General features: G+C 44.8%; 6 protein-coding genes across 7 annotated transcripts; 5 read left to right on the top strand and 1 right to left on the bottom strand.

Annotated features, from left to right (window-relative positions):
• Positions 1-70: 70 nt before the first annotated feature.
• On the top strand, positions 71-2,089 carry GL218_01217 (uncharacterized protein; the record flags this gene model as incomplete). The annotated part of the gene is made up of 7 exons (XM_033577675.1): positions 71-131; positions 191-453; positions 514-702; positions 761-866; positions 922-1,332; positions 1,387-1,886; positions 1,952-2,089. The coding sequence occupies 7 exons, from the start codon at positions 71-73 to the stop codon at positions 2,087-2,089; spliced, it is 1,668 nt and encodes a 555-aa protein (XP_033439273.1).
• An 846-nt stretch (positions 2,090-2,935) lies between these two features.
• GL218_01216 (Fumarylacetoacetate hydrolase domain-containing protein 2) lies at positions 2,936-4,030 on the top strand (the record flags this gene model as incomplete). 2 transcript variants are annotated; one of them, XM_033577674.1, is made up of 5 exons in its annotated part: positions 2,936-3,059; positions 3,110-3,255; positions 3,309-3,351; positions 3,422-3,486; positions 3,545-4,030. In XM_033577674.1, the coding sequence occupies 5 exons, from the start codon at positions 2,936-2,938 to the stop codon at positions 4,028-4,030; spliced, it is 864 nt and encodes a 287-aa protein (XP_033439272.1). The 2 variants fall into 2 exon arrangements, with proteins under 2 accessions (XP_033439272.1, XP_033439271.1); XM_033577673.1 differs by having other exon boundaries at positions 2,936-3,109; positions 3,178-3,255.
• A 2,440-nt stretch (positions 4,031-6,470) lies between these two features.
• GL218_01215 (Versicolorin reductase 1) lies at positions 6,471-7,286 on the top strand (the record flags this gene model as incomplete). The annotated part of the gene is made up of 1 exon (XM_033577672.1): positions 6,471-7,286. The coding sequence occupies one exon, from the start codon at positions 6,471-6,473 to the stop codon at positions 7,284-7,286; it is 816 nt and encodes a 271-aa protein (XP_033439275.1).
• A 504-nt stretch (positions 7,287-7,790) lies between these two features.
• Positions 7,791-9,488, top strand: GL218_01214 (Acetylcholinesterase; the record flags this gene model as incomplete). Its single annotated transcript, XM_033577671.1, has 1 exon — positions 7,791-9,488. One exon carries the CDS (start codon positions 7,791-7,793, stop codon positions 9,486-9,488), a length of 1,698 nt encoding a protein of 565 aa, XP_033439274.1.
• A 1,968-nt stretch (positions 9,489-11,456) lies between these two features.
• GL218_01213 (Meiosis-specific serine/threonine-protein kinase mek1) lies at positions 11,457-13,297 on the bottom strand (the record flags this gene model as incomplete). Its single annotated transcript, XM_033577670.1, has 7 exons — positions 11,457-11,533; positions 11,589-11,770; positions 11,820-11,977; positions 12,165-12,335; positions 12,400-12,603; positions 12,658-12,905; positions 13,228-13,297. 7 exons carry the CDS (start codon positions 13,295-13,297, stop codon positions 11,457-11,459), a joined length of 1,110 nt encoding a protein of 369 aa, XP_033439268.1.
• A 1,897-nt stretch (positions 13,298-15,194) lies between these two features.
• On the top strand, positions 15,195-16,667 carry GL218_01212 (DNA-directed RNA polymerase I subunit rpa49; the record flags this gene model as incomplete). Its single annotated transcript, XM_033577669.1, has 3 exons — positions 15,195-15,351; positions 15,414-15,739; positions 15,795-16,667. 3 exons carry the CDS (start codon positions 15,195-15,197, stop codon positions 16,665-16,667), a joined length of 1,356 nt encoding a protein of 451 aa, XP_033439267.1.
• Between the last annotated feature and the right edge of the window lie 647 nt (positions 16,668-17,314).

The following is a 17,314-nucleotide window of genomic DNA, read 5'->3' as shown; positions in this document are numbered from 1 at the left end:
TACTCCAGGACTGCTTCGACGTTATCTGGAATAGATATCACAAGTGCCTACAAGCACTCCAACCGGCATCATGCATTTCAGAACACTTAAGGAGTTAGATACAACTGAAGGCACCGTGCTATTGTTCAAAGGTAAATATTAACTAATCTTTCTCTGAGGAACAGTATCTAACTACGAGTCACGGTGGTAGAGAATCTTGAGGGTGAACGGCATCACGGCAATAATGACCTTATCCTCTTTCCACAGCCATCTGCAGATCCCAATGATCCCCTGAGATGGCCGAGATGGCGCAAGAACATGGCCTACGCATCTGTTTGCGCCTTTGCTTGCACGAACAATATTAGCGGAACCGTCTACTCCGATGTCTTCGTTCTCATCTCCGAGCACTTCAATGTATCTATCAATGAAGCCTCCGGGTTGATCGCCTGGGTAATTCTTACTCTAGGAGTGTCGGTAAGATATTATCCTCCTACTTCAATGAATTAACTCCACTTACATTTTCGTTTTCAACAGAACTTCATTTGGGTTCCTTCGGCTCTGTATTTTGGGAAAAGGCCCGTATTCATCTTAGCGTGTGCTATCACGTTTGCAGCAGCTATCTGGGCAGCGTCAACGGACAGCTTTGCTAGCTTGCAAGCAGCATGTGTAGTTGGCGGTTTTGGTGGAGGAGCATCTGAAGCGCTTGGAGCTGCTATCATCAACGTAAGTTGCACCCTCAGTCAGTTGGCAATAGATTGCTTTTTCTAAATTATCCTCCTAGGATATTTACTTTCTGCACGAAAGAGGTAGTAAAATGGCGTGGAATTTGATCATGCTTGCGTTCGGCAGCAGCTTGGGACCTCTTATAGGAGGATATCTTATCGAAAGTACGTTCCAGCACCCCGATATAATCCAGCTAGAAACTGACAAAAGGTGGTATAGGCAGAGGTCTGAAATGGGGCAAATGGCTCAGCGCTATATTTCTAGGCGTTAACCTCCTGATGATCATCTTCTTTGTTCCAGAAACAAGATTCAACCGGACTATAAACCCGTCACCGTCAAATCCCCCCAATCAGACAACACAGGCATCAGAGCCAATGCAAATTTCCGAGACGGCAACAGATGCCGAAGCCAGCAGTGGTATGGACAAGTCTGATAACGTGCATCTTGAGAAGTCAACTAGCAATACCCCTTCAACGTTGTTCCCGACGGACCCTAGCATACCCCGTAAGCCTTACTTAGCACTGCTCAATCCTTGGTCTGGAACCACACCTGAGGAGTCGTTCTTCGACCTAATGTTCCGGCCGGTGCCCTTAATTGTTTACCCAGCTTGCCTCATGGCTACGTTTATCTGTGAGTTTAAAATGGTTATTGAATCGTACTAAACGTTGCTAACTTGGGGAAAAGACTCTATTTGCCTCGCTCCAACTGTCATGGTCAACGTTCTGAGTGGCAGTATTCTAATACCCCCACCATACAACTTCAATGTGGGAAACGTAGGGCTAATAAACATTCCGGGAATGATCGGCCAAGCAAGCGGTTTTATAATCGGCGGTGTTCTTATTGACAGGTATTCCGCCTACCGCGCTCGTCGCAATAACGGTATCTTTCTTCCTGAGGAACGACTAGCTCTCTTATTCATTCCTAGCGCTTTGGTTTTTGCAGGAACTGTCCTTTTCGGCTTCGCTGCGGAGAGACAAATGCACTGGGCCGTCATTTTTGTTGCCTATGGTTTAATGAGCGTCGGCCTTACGGGCGTTGCTAGCATTGCCATGGTATATGTGTGTGATAGCTACTTCCCTGTAGCAGCAGAGTGCTTAGAATTAATTAACGGATTCAAAAATATCGTCGCATTTGGATTTATTAGAGGCACTGTGCCGTGGGTCGAATCCCAAGGCTACGAAAAGGTAAGTTGATCACTCCTAAAGACTTATTTTTTCTGTCCTATACTGACAAGTCACTTTTCTGATAGGCTTTTGGTACCATTGCGGGTATATTCGCGGCTTTTGTTCTCCTAGCAATCGCATTGGTATTCTGGGGACCCAAGATCCGCCATCATACTTCCACACACTGGCGGTTAATTAGCTGGGAGAAGGCTCACATTCACTAAACCCGTCGTTAAAAGCTACTACATACTTTCCTAAATACCAGTTAGAATAAGAAACAATAGTATACATTTGGATTTCACCGGATTGGACGGTATAATATTTCGGGGTTAGCAAGCGGATTTTACCCTTAGCGTTTGGGAAATAGGCTATCGGCGTGCTTCAGGATGGATACAAAACTCAGGGGTGGGTAGTTAAATATCAAAGAGAGTCGGTCATTACTGAGGACCTCGATTAATTAATAAAATGCTTGACCCAATAATCTCAAAATATGCAGAATTATATACGGATTCGTACAATCTGTAGGACAGCCCTGTATGAATCAAAGTTACTAAGTCTATCAAACAATAAAGTATAAAAGCATCTGACTAATAAATATAAACGTTAGATGGGAGAAATTTATCTAAACGCGTCCTAGTTAACAATAGTATAACCCTATTGTTTTACTTCTATACAGGCAGTTTACCTACTTAAGGTACCTATAGTATATGTTAAGCTACAAACTAACTAGAGGAAATATCACGTTAAGTCTCAGCTATAACACCGAATAGCGACGATGACAAATAGTCCAAGTAGTGATAATTGTTGTCTCGGGTATTGTTATTATGATGCAAGTTAAATAGGTACCTACCTCTATGCAGGATGTTCTGGAGTCCGGCTATTTCCTCGGAAGTGGAGAGCCGAGCTTGGCCTCATCGGAGTCGTAAAGTAAATGCATGCCTACCTATCATTAGGATTGCATTCCCCCTTTATAAGTACCGAAGTTAGTATATCTATGCCTTGGCCATTCGCATATAAGCATAACCTCAAGACTGGGTATAGCGTATATCCAAGGCCAATGCCAAGCAATCATGTCTTCACCAACGTTCACTAATTTGATCCGATTCCTAGATGAGTCGTCCGTTAAACATTATGGCGATGTCATAAATAGCTCGCTGGATAGTATCGTTGGCTCAGTTGTACAGCTCCTGGAAGGTGACCTTTTTAGTTTACGACGAACGGATAAGACTGCTGTAGTCCACAAGGTGAGCAGCACGACGTTGCCCATGTGTTGCCCAGTGTTTTATTAGCTAATAATATTACTACCTCAAAGTTGCTATCTCCAGTTCCCTCTACGCCGTTGTTTGTCTGCATAGGACTGAATTATGCGGATCATGCGAAAGAAGCCAATGTTTGTGGTGTTTACCATGTCGTTCAGAGTCAAGTCTAATACACTTGCTATAGCTGGCAATCCCACCAAATCCCGTTATCTTTACGAAGCCATCGGGTAAGTAGTAGTTAATAATTGTATTATCACTAGATTCGGACGTTGCTGATGTCGTGGCTTGCCACCATAGATGCTTTGACAGGTCCATATTCAGATGTCCCAGTCCCCCCTGAAGCAGAGTTGATGGATTATGAGGTCTGTGCTCGTCGACTTGGGATTGGTCGTATACTGACTAAAGAACGTATTATTTTAGGGAGAGTTATGTATAGTCATCTCAAAGACTGGTAAAAACATTCCCGAGGACAAAGCCCTCGACTACGTCCTAGGAGTCACGGCGGGAAATGATCTCTCCTCGCGCAAATGGCAGCGACCTCCCTACTCAGGAGGGCAATTCACCTACGCCAAGTCATTTGACTACTTCGCTCCAATTGGACCTACGATTCTCAATGGTTCTTTAATAACCTCCAATGCTCCGCTCAAGATCAAGACAACAGTTAACGGTGAAGTTCGGCAAAATGGAAGCACAAGTGATATGCTCTTCAATATTGAGAAAATCATTGCACATGCGAGCAGAGGAACGACGCTAAGGCAGGGAACGATAATCATGACTGGAACTCCAGCTGGGATAGCTGCTAAGTGGCCGGGGCAGCCTTGGCTGAAGGACGGTGACGTTGTTGAGGTTGATATTAGTGGTATTGGTTCTTTGAGGAACAAGCTTGTGTTTGAGAAAGAATCATGATTAGCCAGTATGCATGATGGAGGTTGTTAATACCGTGCCGTGGGGTTCCGGTACCCCAATCCAGTCGTTTCTACTTAAGCTTAATTATGTAGCTCATCCATTGCTTCTTGATGTCGATACAAACAAGATCTCAAGCGCTACACAGTTTCACCTGCATACATTAGTGAAGCAATATGTCTACATGTTACTGTTTCAAAGGAACAGCTAGTGATCGTAAGTCTTCTTAAGCGAAATCCAGTCCACTATGAGGTAGCTACTTACGCGACAGTTATTACAGCCGCTTATGAGCCGAAAGGGTCTTTCTCAACTCTTGCTGGATTGCCTATATACAGATCAACGCCTCAGAACAAGGACCAAAACTCCCATCGCGATATCATCCTTTACCTACCAGATGGATTTGGCCTAGCCAAACACAATCAGAGACTTGCGGATAAATATGCCCAACACGGTATATCTTGACACCGAGTGTATATAATTACCAGATCCGAGCAGTATTAACATATCCTAGGTTATGAGACAGTGATTGTGGACTACTTTGAAGGCGACGCGTTACCTGATACCTTCATGCTATACACACCAGGGACGGACCTTGACGCATACGATAATCTCACATTAGAAGTAAGCCCGCTAAAACTCATTCGTAGCAAGCGATTGGACGTACGCTAATGTATTCGTTCTCGGGTATAAACAGCAAAAGGAGACTATTCGCAAGATTGATATGCCAAGTTGGCTAAAGCGGCACACCCCAGAACACATATCCTCACTTGTAGCCGAATTCTTTCCCGAGTTTTGTACCACCGTAGCAGAAGGGGGCCAAGAACCTAAAGCAAGGATCCATATACTTGGTCACTGCTTTGGTGGCAAGCATGCCTTCAAGCTGGCGCAGCTTGACCATGAGAACGTCAGTTCTATATTTATCTTTCATCCGGTGAGTTATGTAACAACAGATAACCCTCGAGATCTTGCTATTCTACAATATTACCGCCATAACCCCTGTGCCCCGAAAAACTTCCCATAAACATGCGAATATCTATTCTATTTGACATCACGTCTGACTGATTTTATAGTCATTCCTTGAGCCTTCGGACCTCAAGGGTCTCAAGAAGCCTGTCCTAGTAGGTTGTGCAGAAACAGACGTATTCACACCAGACCTGATCCAGACGATGTTGAACCACCTCCCCGGATGCGGGGCGACGTGGAAGTTCCTCGTCTACGGAGGGACGCAGCACGGGTTTGCGACCAGGCCGGACTTGGGGAATGAATTGACGGCCAAAATGTTTCAACAGGCATTTGATGATGGATTGCAGTGGCTCAAGACGACTTGAGAAGCTTATCATATAAGACACCTATCAGTATTCAACCGAATATACTTGTGTGAAGTCGTCAGAATAAACGTACCTATTTCGTGTCAATAAAAGGGGCTACTTAGGCCTCTACGGAGCGAGTTAGATTGTCACAGTCCACTATCACTACCGGTTAAAACTAAACGAATAAAAGAAACCGATTCACTCCGAAGATCCTAGCATGCGTACCGGAAACACTATTGCTTGTTTTTTTTACTATGTTCGTTCTCAACAACCTCTCTTAATAGCCTGTCTCTTTATATCAGCAACTTGGGTCTGCATAAACTCGACTTGGCATTCAAGAGCCTCGAGTTTAAGTGATGTAGGCCGAGGACCATCGCTGATAGCTAATTGCGACCAATTGCTTCATGGTAGTGGCAAGTTGAAGTGGGCAGTAGTCAGGACATCGCCAACCTTATAAAGGGTGCGAAGGTCAAGTTTACGTACATAGCACAAGTAAATAGTTACATTGAGTTAAAAAGCAATCAAAACGCTTGTCAGGCTGTTAGTCTCCTGTAGATCCCATTGCATTGCAGAGAATATTATCGATAAGTCATTCTTAATTTAGATGTGGTCACGGGCCCGGATACGTCCCGTTCAGCTCTTATGTACGCCTCTTGCTTTTTCCTATTGTGCGGGGTAATACTGTTATGAATTACCTAGAAATAATGGCTTGCAATCAGCAACTCAAATTACGCACGTTGCTACGCAGTGGGAAGTGATGTGAGGCTATTCTATAATGCGCTGCATGAACTATGGATATTCGGCGTAGCGGTATAAGTGGGCCCAGCGGCCCCGTTCCGGTTACACAAACACATTCCGATGGGGTTCCGGATCTCCGGTACCCGGTACCCGAGTGAGCTCTTCAACTCCAGTGTAGATCAATTCGTAAGCATGAAACATCGTCGGAATCGTCTCGGGCGCATCGGCACTATGGAAGTGCCGCTTCTAATGTTGGAGGACCTCGAGCCGATGGTGAAAAGAATTCACACAAATGGATGATGGGTTGCATCTAAGTTTGCGTGTAACTGAGCATAGCATCTTACTCTCCTCCATTACCGTTCTACTACCCTATTTCATATCTAATTTACGAAACCATGGCTTCTCAAGCACCACTACCTACTCTAGCCGACCGCGTCGCCATCGTCACAGGCTCAAGCAGAGGCATCGGCCGAGGCATCGCCCTCGAACTAGCTCGCCGCGGCGCCAAAGTGACAATAAACTACGCCAAGTCATCATCAGCCGCCGAGGAAGTTGTTAAAGAGATCCAAGCATTAGGTTCGGAGGCCATTGCCGTCCAGGGAGATGTCACCAGCCTAGCTGAGATTGACAAGATCTTCGCTAAGACTGTCGAGAAGTGGGGCCGCGTAGACATCGTCGTTAGCAATAGCGGCGTGGAGTCGTTCGAGCCCGCGGTTGACATCACCCCGGAGCGCTTCGACCATGTCTTCCACATCAACACGCGCTCGCAATTATTCGTCGCCGTTGCGGGATACCGCTATATGAAGAAGACGGCGTCGCCGTACGCGCGTCGCATCATCCTCACGTCAAGCATTGCCGCCCGAATCCTAGGCATCAAGGACCACGCTCTATACGCTGGGTCAAAGTCTGCCGTCGAAGGCATTGTACGCTCCTTGGCCACGGATTTCGGGGCAGATGGTATCACGGTAAACGCCATTGCGCCGGGGGGCGTCAAGTCAGATATGTTTGCCGAGATGGCTACGCACTACATCCCGGGAGCCGATAAGACATGGTCTGCCGAGAGAGTGGAGCAGGCTATGTCGAGCGCGTGCCCGATGGGTAGATGCGCTGTGCCTGGTGATATTGGAAAGGTGGTTTCGTGGTTAGCTGGTGACGATTCGGAATGGGTTACTGGTCAAGTTATCTTAGCTTCAGGGGGATCGTCGGCTTGAGCGAAGGACAAGACCGCAAGCCTCCTTTCCTAATCCGCAGAAGCTAGGTTAAATTATCAGCACCCATATTTATCTAAAATTTATATATTCCGAAAAGCCAATTACCCTCAGATATATTACAATTCAGACCATAGTTTACTCTTAGTCTTTATTCTGCAATCTATTATAAACATATTAACCGAAGTAATCCAGGTATTTAAATCAAACTCATGTACCGTGCATTAACAATTATACCGGGAGCCATGAACCCATGAATTCTGCTAGAGACGCAATTGCGGGGATCAGTGATATCGAAACGAGTAGTATTTCTTTCCGAGTTGGGAAACGCTTTCTTATCTCAAGCGGGGGCAGATCGATGGCGAAACCGGCCTTTCGACAGTTTCGTTTCTTTTCGTCTTGTTTTTAAGCAAACCCACGAGCGAAGACTCATGTGTTTTGTTCGTGCGCTTGTGTTACCCCTGATTTCCATAGTATGTTATACGCAAGATCACTCAGCCCAACTTCATGCATTTCTCGGCCGTCGCACAGCTCGGCCTCCTGGCTCAGAATCCGTTATCTAACCATGACCCAGTTTCGTCAACACCTACAGTTAATCTAAGCGGTTATGGCTTGTTCTCTGGAGTGAAGATAAATGAGGAACTATCCGGGAGTCCCCTTCCAGCTTCTGTGGACGCATGGCTTGGCATTGACTATGCGCTTCAGCCGGTCGGTCAACGGCGCTTTCGGCCAGTAGAGCATCGCCCGTCGGAATTTCATGAAATCAGGCCAGCAGAAAGTTATGGGAATGTCTGCGTACAAGACACTATTTATACAGCAGGTCAGGTCCAAGATGAGGCATGTCTGAACTTCAACGTCTATCGAACCTCAGGCGTACCGATAACGGAGAAACTCCCTACGTTAGTCTGGATTCATGGAGGTAGCTTTGTTCTTGGTTCAGGTAGAAGTATGGATGGTGCATCGTTCGTCTCCTCATCTAAGCTACCTATTGCAGTTGTTACATTCAACTACCGGCTCAACTCGCTAGGATTCCTTCCTAGTAGGCTTTTCGAAGAGGAGGGCCTTCTCAATCTTGGGCTACGTGATCAACATTTCATGCTTAAGTTTCTCCAGGACCACCTAGAGTCATTCGGAGCAGACCCGAAGCAGATTACTATAGGAGGCCGATCGGCCGGCGGACACTCTACTGGTATCCATTACTTTCACAATTATGAGGAGGATGAAGGTAAACCACTATTTGCACGAGCTATCTTTCAGTCCGGCTCAGTAACAGCACGCGCATTTCCGGATTCGAATTTTCCCCAATACAAGCAGGACTTCAAACGGTATATGCGATATCTCGGCTGTCCAACCGAAAAGACTGAGGGGGGTAATGCACAAGCCTTAGATTGCCTTCGGCAAGCATCGATACATGATATTCAGCACATTAGCGCAGAGATGTATGGGGAGGCAGAGCAAACTCTGAGCTGGCCTTTCCAACCGACCTTAGGGGGGCCTCTATTAGAAAGACCGGGATCACAGTCCGGCGCCGAGGGAACCTTCCACCATCTCCCCGCTATTACCTCCTATGTCACCGACGAAGGGAAGTTTTATACTCCGGCAATCCATCACACCAACGATGATTTCCTATCATTCATATATGCTATGAGCCCCTATCTAAATTACACCGATATCGCCTTGTTGAATGAGCTCTACCCAGACCCAACACGGCATCCTGATTCCCCTTGGGCGAACTCGCCCAACAGCACCCAGTATAATCGACTCTCGGCTGCTTGGTCAGATATGGCTTATATATGTCCCAGTCGTGAAACGGCCTTCCGCACATCGACAGCCGGCGTCCCCACGTGGCGACTCCACTTCAACACGCCAAACCATCCGTTAGAGTACCAAGCATGGCGCGGAATACCACATACCTCCGATACAGCTTACGCCTACGATTCGTCAGGAGTGGCCTTTCCGCAAACCGCCCATATATACCACGCCTACCTAGCTAGTTTTGTAGCTACGGGCAACCCAAATAGTGCCCGGTTAGAGGGAACCCCGGAGTGGCCACAGTACCAGGTATCGGAGACTTGCGGGGCGGCTCGGCCGAAACAACTTCTTATTAACCCCGGTGCTTACACCACCGTAGAGGAAGATTCTGTTAGGATTGCCCAGTGCGATTTCTGGAACGATCTGGACCGGGCGAAACGGCTGAATAAATAAGTCACAATGTAGACTTGGTAAAAATTTAAGTGAATATGTCTATGGGTTTATTATGCTAGTATGTAATAGGTGAATTAACTGAATGGTCCTGTCAGTCTTCTCCGCTGCTGCCTGGGGGCTCGATAGCATACAGTTTCGTACCCCTATTAGGGTCATAGGATTGACCTCTATACTAGAAAGTAGAAGTTAGTAAGACTATCGCATAACATATGCGACTAAGATGTGAAGTTTATGAGTTTCACTTTATAATTGTAAATTCATATATCAAGAATTCCGTCTGTGGTTAATATGATTCATTAAATTGTTTCTTACTCAGTGCTAGGATACTATGGAAACTACTTTTCTATAAGCTAGATAGGTACCTAAGGTAGGTAGGTACTTAGTCTTTATGGCCCTACGCTTCTTCTACGATTTTTTTGTTCGATTTCAGTTATTTGAGCACCCGGTACCTCTTCCATATTAGCAATGTATTCCCTCAAATGCATACCTCTAATCGGATAGTACCGAGAACGTTGTTGAAAATTGCCTTTGCGAGCCGGTGTACCGAATCCAGGAGTGCCAAGCGCTGTCACAGGGGTATTTAAAGCTACCATCGCATTTCTCATTTTCTCCGCTCTCTCTTCCGCTGCTTTGCCCTTCTCCTCTTTATCTTTTAACCGACAGAGAGCGCTCTTGTTCATCGGGATCGGTAACACGTCCTCCCAGGTCTTGGATTCAAAATCCTTCGGTCGGATAGCCGCCGGCAGGTCACTACCGTTGAAAGCAGGAAGAGTTATACTATTCCGTCTCTGACCATAGATGTATATATATGAATACCCACCTGGAGAGTCTATTATCTTGCCAACGAAGTGCTCTTTAAGGATTTCTTCCATTTCTCTCGAGTTGGGACCTTGTCCAACGGCGAAATAGTTTGGGCTGTTCCAAGGATGTCCATAGAACATATAACAATCCTGAGGCCGACGCTGTCGAATACAATATTGAGACTTAGATCTTCTGCAAGCAGCGCATTTAGCTTCATTCTCAAAACCTAGGAAGATGAGGGTGCACTTAAGTCCCTTGTCTATGCATCTCAGACAAGACTCGCCATCATCTGCTAATAGCCTTCCAGTGAGGCCGTCTCTGATGTAGACCTTTCCCTCAGACTCCGAATCTCCGGTTTTCACTGACTTTTTGCCAGCAGACATATTCTTTAACTCGCGAGGTTTGCTAGAAGAAGCTCCGTTAGCTACTGTTTGCTTCACGTCAGTTGTATTGCCTGTCTGCTGGATTGGTGACATTGTGTTAAATTATTGCAAAGAAGATGCGATGAAGAAAAGAAACCCTGGGTTCATTAACGAGAGAAACTCCTTGAATTTGTACTCTCTAATAGTGACAAAGATTAATAGTAATAAAGCTATTATGAAACATAAAGGAGGAATTTTAGTTAGATTATAAGTGCATTGTTTACAATTAATTGCATTGTAATTCATAAACTTTCTATAACAGCCGGAGATCAAGCTCGTACAAATCCATAGTTCACTGTCATGTTTAGAAAGTATATTTGAAGCCTCCTTGTTTCAGAATACAATGAATTACAATAGCACTCCAATAACCATGGTTTGTTGTACTAGATGACTGAGTTAGGCCTTTACGATGATTTAGCTTGGGTCTGTTCGCTCGATACCACGTAGATATTGCTGATTATCGAGGGCGTAGTCCGAGGTATTTCAGCCCCTAATCCAGTCATCTTCAATCGCTTAGGCCTTACTGGTCTTGAAAATGTGAAGTGAGGTGATTCTTGGAGATCACTTCCATCTAGAATTGTGTCTATGGAGGTCCTCTTCCCTAAATTAGTTGATGAGGTTGAAAGGCAAGATGTCCTAACTTGCTCTCCTTTGTGAACTGTGCCGTAGATTTGCTCCATTTCCGGAAGCTCTTGTACAGGTGGAGCAATAGTATGAGCTGGCTTCCATGTCTCGATATTTTCCTTCATGCGAAATTTGAATTGTTGCTTGTCTGGTTGCTGCTGAAACCAAGAATGATGTTTCGCTTTGGATGCTTCCAACCTACACTCAGGTTCAAACATAAGACAAGATCTAATAAATTGTTGACAGCTATTACTTATCCTCTGTTGAGATGGGTCTTCGAATACGCTGTCGAGCCATCCGGTAATTGCCGCTTGGTTTATTTTCATGGCGCTACTCGGAACAGCGTTCTCATCTGGCGCTAGAAGGAACACCACAATCATACCAAGGGACCAGATGTCCACAGCTAGACCATGTGTCCCACCATATTCAACTTCGCTGATAGACGGTCAGCAGGTACTCCTGAGAGTAGGCCGAGTTGACTTACGGTGCCATATACTGGTCAGTACCTACTCGACTAGCCATACGGCCTGATGCAGTAGATTTTGCGAATCCGAGGTCACCAACAATAACGCGGCCTGTAGGATCCGGTCCTGTAGCAAAGAATATGTTTTCGGGCTTTAGGTCGCGATGTGCAATGCCTCCCTTATGCTATGTTAACTATTGTCAGCAAACCCCCTATTGGTTGATGTATGTAGGGAACTCAAGCGCATATCAAACGCAGAAACTACCGGTACTCATGCTAACAATTGTAAGTACCTTCTAGATACCTAGAAAGCTGTAATTTAAGAAACGTATAAAGGGGGAGAAGAAATCTGCTGATAATACGCACAAGATAACAAATGGCATTTACGACTTGCCGAATGACGAATTTACAATCTTGCTCCTCGAAAGTTCCTCGTGTTAGGCGCATGGAAAAGAGGTCACCGCCTGTTGCAAGCTCAATAAAGGTGTAGAAAGTGTGTGCTGAGTGGAATGCATATTCGAATATAGGAAGGTTAGGCTTAGATCTTTGTGAGTATGCTAAAACCACCTATAGGCAGATATATAAAACCAAAAGCACGTACATGCTTCAGCTTTCCGAGTATATCAGTCTCATCCCTAATACGTCGGATTAAATCATGAGAGGGTGCTAGTCGACGAAGACGATCGAGATCGTGGATTTTGCAAGCAAGCTGTTTCCCGGTTCTCGCGTCGACAGCCAAATGAATTTTCGCGAAGGCCCCACGGCCTAGAATTCGTTCGGTAATGATATATCGATCGCGAAAAAGCTGTAGCCCATGAGAAATCTGCTTCAACGCCGTCAACAGTTTGGCTAAACTTACAGTTGACTCCTTGAGTTGAATTGAGTTCAAAGGGTATTTCAACTCGGTATGATATAAAAGCGAGATGCGAAATTTCCAGTAAGGCTTAACAGTAACTACAACATTTCGACTAATATAAAATCCGTGGGCGGTACCTTTCTCTTTATTACCAATGCAGGTTTCGTTGACATATGTACCTTCAAGAGACTGGCAGTCTCGTACATATACTAGATAGGGTTGCTTTTGAACATCATCAAGGTCGTATATGACTGAATAGATAACGAAATGTTTCCTTGAAACATTAGGATGGTTTATAGAAATATCACTTTCAAGTCTTTAGTACGAAGTATGAAAAAATACCGTCAGAAGCTCGGCTTACTTCACATGATGATCCCGTCCAACATTTATGGCTCGCCCCGGGAGTAGGGGGAGGTCTAGGAAGAGTTCCGTGTTGTGACGACTAGGTTTTCCGCCTTTTCCGCCTTGCAGCTTGTTCACATAGAAGCCTTCTAAAAGTGAAAATACCCGTAAGTTATTGGATCAAAAGATCAATACATGGGAAATATATCATCTGGAACGCCGAAGGCATACCTGGAGGTTTATATTCTTCCGAAGAGTCCTCAACAATCCAGCAGGATATTTGTGCGATTGGATGAATCATACTGGACGTTAATTGGTCTGAACAAGTTGATGTATGAAAAAAATAAAATCAATGGATAATTACGGTTGTAACGACAATTGACTTCTATTCATTTTCTTTTAAACATGTTTAAAGTGTTATATAGCATCTACCTAGGCAGGTATACATGTTAGGTAAATTACAGTAAGAGTTGAAGATACTATTTCCTCTCAAATTGATTCGCTACTACCTCCTAATATTGAGAAACTCTATTATGTTGATCCTCAAAATAGGAGGAAGGTACTAGCCGAGCCTGAAGCATATTCCTGGCAGGCTCATTCTATGTTATACAGTAGAGCCATTCGAGTTCGAGGCAGTCGCCAGCTAGATTAAACTACTAAAATGAGTAATATCCCTAGTGTGTAGGCGATGGGGGAAGCATCTTCCTGTAAGTGACGTCTGTGTGCTTGAAATTTAGCGTCATATATGCACGGACCACTTAAGCAACCACAAACAAAAATTCAGGTGTCCCATTTTATTTGCACCCGAAGAAAAGCCGGTCACAAACCCTAACATAATTTCCAACCGTACTTCAATTCATCCCACTCTCGAAATTTCCTTTCCTTCTCCCAAGCTTCATCAACAAAGCAACTCATCGACAGCAACCTGTAAGTACAATTCAATCCCTCAGCTGCCCCAGCGTTCTCTATTGCAAGGCAATTGCGAAAGGTATTGAGGAATTCCTCTGCCATCGCATTGCCTGAGCGCTTCGATTATCCTGATCTTGCGGTCGATTTGCACAAGTTCCCCGCGGTCGCCACAAATCCACTCCCACCACCCCTCACCATCATAATCTTTCACCACCACAGCTTCTGGAAAGAATGACAAGTACTAATAACAACAAATAGTCGTAGTCGCCACGATGAGAGCCAAGTGGAGAAAGAAGAGAGTTCGCCGCCTCAAGCGTAAGAGAAGAAAGATGAGAGCTCGCAGGTACGTTATCGCACACTTTCTTCATAGCTAAGCTATTAACGACTTTAATACTGATTGATCTCTCTGTAACAGCAAGTAAACATATCAACCCTACTCGATCTCAGCGCCTCTCCACCAGACCGGATCGCGTCATGACAATCACGATGCACAATCAACACATTCGCAACTCAGCACATGACACTCGACTATCTTGACTATTCCTCAACTCAAAGCGATGTCTACATGACAGGAAGGAAGAACTATGGGAATGGCTGTAGTTGTGTATGCTTGGCTGAATGATGACAACGAATTGGACCGGAGGATAGCTGGTCAAACACCATCGAGTGGACCAACAGTTGTGTTTACGTATCGCGGAACAAAAAGCATAATTGCTAAGAGATGTTCATGATCATTGCACAAGAAATAGGATCCATGTGCTAGTCAATAGATTTGCAAATGTCGATCTCTATAACTAACTGATTACCCAATGCCCCGTTAATGAATATGCCAGGTAGTCTCGTAAGCTTTACGTAGATTTTGATGATGATGACGTCGTGTTTCCTCCGATACCCCTCCTTCCATTACATTGTCAGTTCTTACCTAAACAAAGTTTTTAATAAACTTCTCTGATACGTTTTAGGTAGCAACACAAAAGTCAAGAATTAATATAGACTAAATATTCATTAAGAAAATCTCATATAATTCCCAAAGGCTACCTAGGTACCTGGGTACCTATGCAGCCTTTTTGAAACCGTTTGCGGCAATATGAGGCTATGATATGTACTCCGTACCATGGGGTCTGTTCACCGCCTGCCTAATCTCTTATCTATCGGCAGTATTCTGGTCCATTCTTTTTTTTCTATGCAAACTCAATCCCTGCAGTCAGTTTTTCGAATTTGCTCTAACAAAAGCGCATCGTCTGAAGATTGCGGTTAATCATATCCAGTCAATTTGGTGCAGCCTAACCATGGCAGAGCATAAGGAAAAGAAGAGAAAGCGTAGCGAAGATGCCGGTTCACGACCAAAGAAAAAGGTAGCTATCCAAGCTCCTTCACAACCTATACAGTCAAATATTGTTAAAGTCTCCTCCATCCAGACAGCCAAAAGCTATCCTCCAATAATAGGTACGGCATTCCCTAATATTTCTTATTTTTATTTTTTGACAATAATTAACCTCTTGCTATAGCAACTTCTCCTGGTCTCTGTGTTCCCGATTCAATTAAATTTCAGACATATACATCCCCGCAGCCTACAGGTTCCAGGCGCAGTAAGAAGACAGATGCGCACACACCCAGCCTCCTCCTACATTCATCCTCACACAGCAAGTTGGATTATACAGCAAAGGAAGATGGGCCTGGTGGTCGGGAGTCGCATCTTAAGCATTATATCGGAGTTTTTGATCCGAAGACGGGCCAACTGTCAGTCGTGGAAGCCAAGAAGATGGCTGTCAGAGGTGCAGTTCGAGCACAGAAACCTCCAGAGGAAGATGCAGAAGAAAGAAAATCCTCCAAGGTATATAAGCTCCATCTTAGTGTTTTGGTGAGAAAGGTATCTAACTATTACATAGACGATGATGGAACTACGCAACAACCTTGGCGAAGCGTTTGGAACTAAGAAAGCAAAGAAGGCGCTTGCTGCAATCACCGAGAATGCCATTGCTCCAGAAAAAGCTGTCGCCGATGCAGGCGGAAACCCTCAAAAGCTCAGCTCATCCTCCATGGCGCTAATGGATTCTATCAACGACGTCACCGTGGGAATGGCATCTAAAGAAGATCTTCAAGCAGTAGCCGACGCAGCGAAGCCAGTACCACCAGGAAATTTTGATGCCCAGGAGATACAGGATGTGTATACTATCGAAGAATTGATCGGAGGTGAAATTTTAAATGCCATTCCAATTAGAGACTGGCAAGAACAACTTAAGAACGGAGAAAACTCCGCAATACCGACCAAGTTCATTGCCAACCGATTTCAGGCCGTTGGAGAAGGACCAAACCCAGTGCATAGACTTCGAGCTCTTCGATATCTAGAATTCCTTATCAAATTCGTCAGGAATACTAAACCAGGAAAGGATAGGGGCACAAAACGAATCCCGCCGAAAGACAAGCTCAGGGAGATAATGAAGCCTGCTCCAGAACCCGTTATCGAGAACATTAGGCGAAAGTTCTCATCTAACGCAGAGATGAGGAAGTTCCATGTCGATTTGGTGTACACTTATTGTTGTGCTCTCGCGGCGATACTGTCGAACTATAGCTTCGATACAAGCTCTATTAGATACGACTTGGGCCTAGACGAGAAGCAATTCGGACAGTATTTCCGCGAGATTGGTGGCAAGGTTAAAACTGCAAAGGGTGCAGAAAAAGGCACGCATGTACAAGTGGCGCAATTAGCTTTGCCATTGGAATTCCCGAAGGTCAGATATCAACGCCCACGAGGGCGTTAATGCATTATTTAGCAGGGAACATGTCACGGCGCCTCCCACGTATTTCTAGCGTATTTTAGTGCCTTGAGCAGTAGATAGTGGGTTATTACCTTAGTAATTTCAGATTTACGAATACTAAGTATTACTAGTAAATTTTTTGAAATATTGTCATGATATTATTCCAGACCAAGAATAATAAAATTAATTAAGTATACTGTATGCTATGCCAATTCTATGCCAATTGAGAATTAGTTTGGTTAAACCGGTCTAACATGAAGGACCCGGCTCATCGCCATGATCTAACCGGAGCCGGTCTATGATTCCGGAGCGGAATGCGAAGCAGCACGGCTATCATTACTAATTTGTAAATAGCAGCGATTATAGAAAAGTCTTCCAAGCTACTGGGCTTGGTTGCAAGGATTCTAAGGAAAATCTGAAGTTATTTAATTGCAATGGAGGTTCACACAATTTACCCCTAGTATGGTGCAATAGATAAGACCGAAGCAGCCAGTCTTCGTCCGTCTACATGACGTGATCGCAGAGGTACTACATCGGGGTGACTTTTCGGTAGTCGAACACTCGGCCATATAAATCACTTTGCTGGACCGAAGAAAATGGCAATATTAATTTATGTAGGTACAGATTACAGGGCTGGTTTAATTACGAAC

This window comes from Daldinia childiae, assembly GCF_008694065.1.
Source record: "Daldinia childiae strain JS-1345 chromosome Unknown Scaffold2, whole genome shotgun sequence".
In the NCBI taxonomy this organism is placed as follows: Eukaryota; Fungi; Ascomycota; class Sordariomycetes; order Xylariales; family Hypoxylaceae; genus Daldinia; species Daldinia childiae.
Note: the sequence above shows the minus strand (reverse complement) of the source record. Positions and strands in the feature narration are given on the sequence as shown.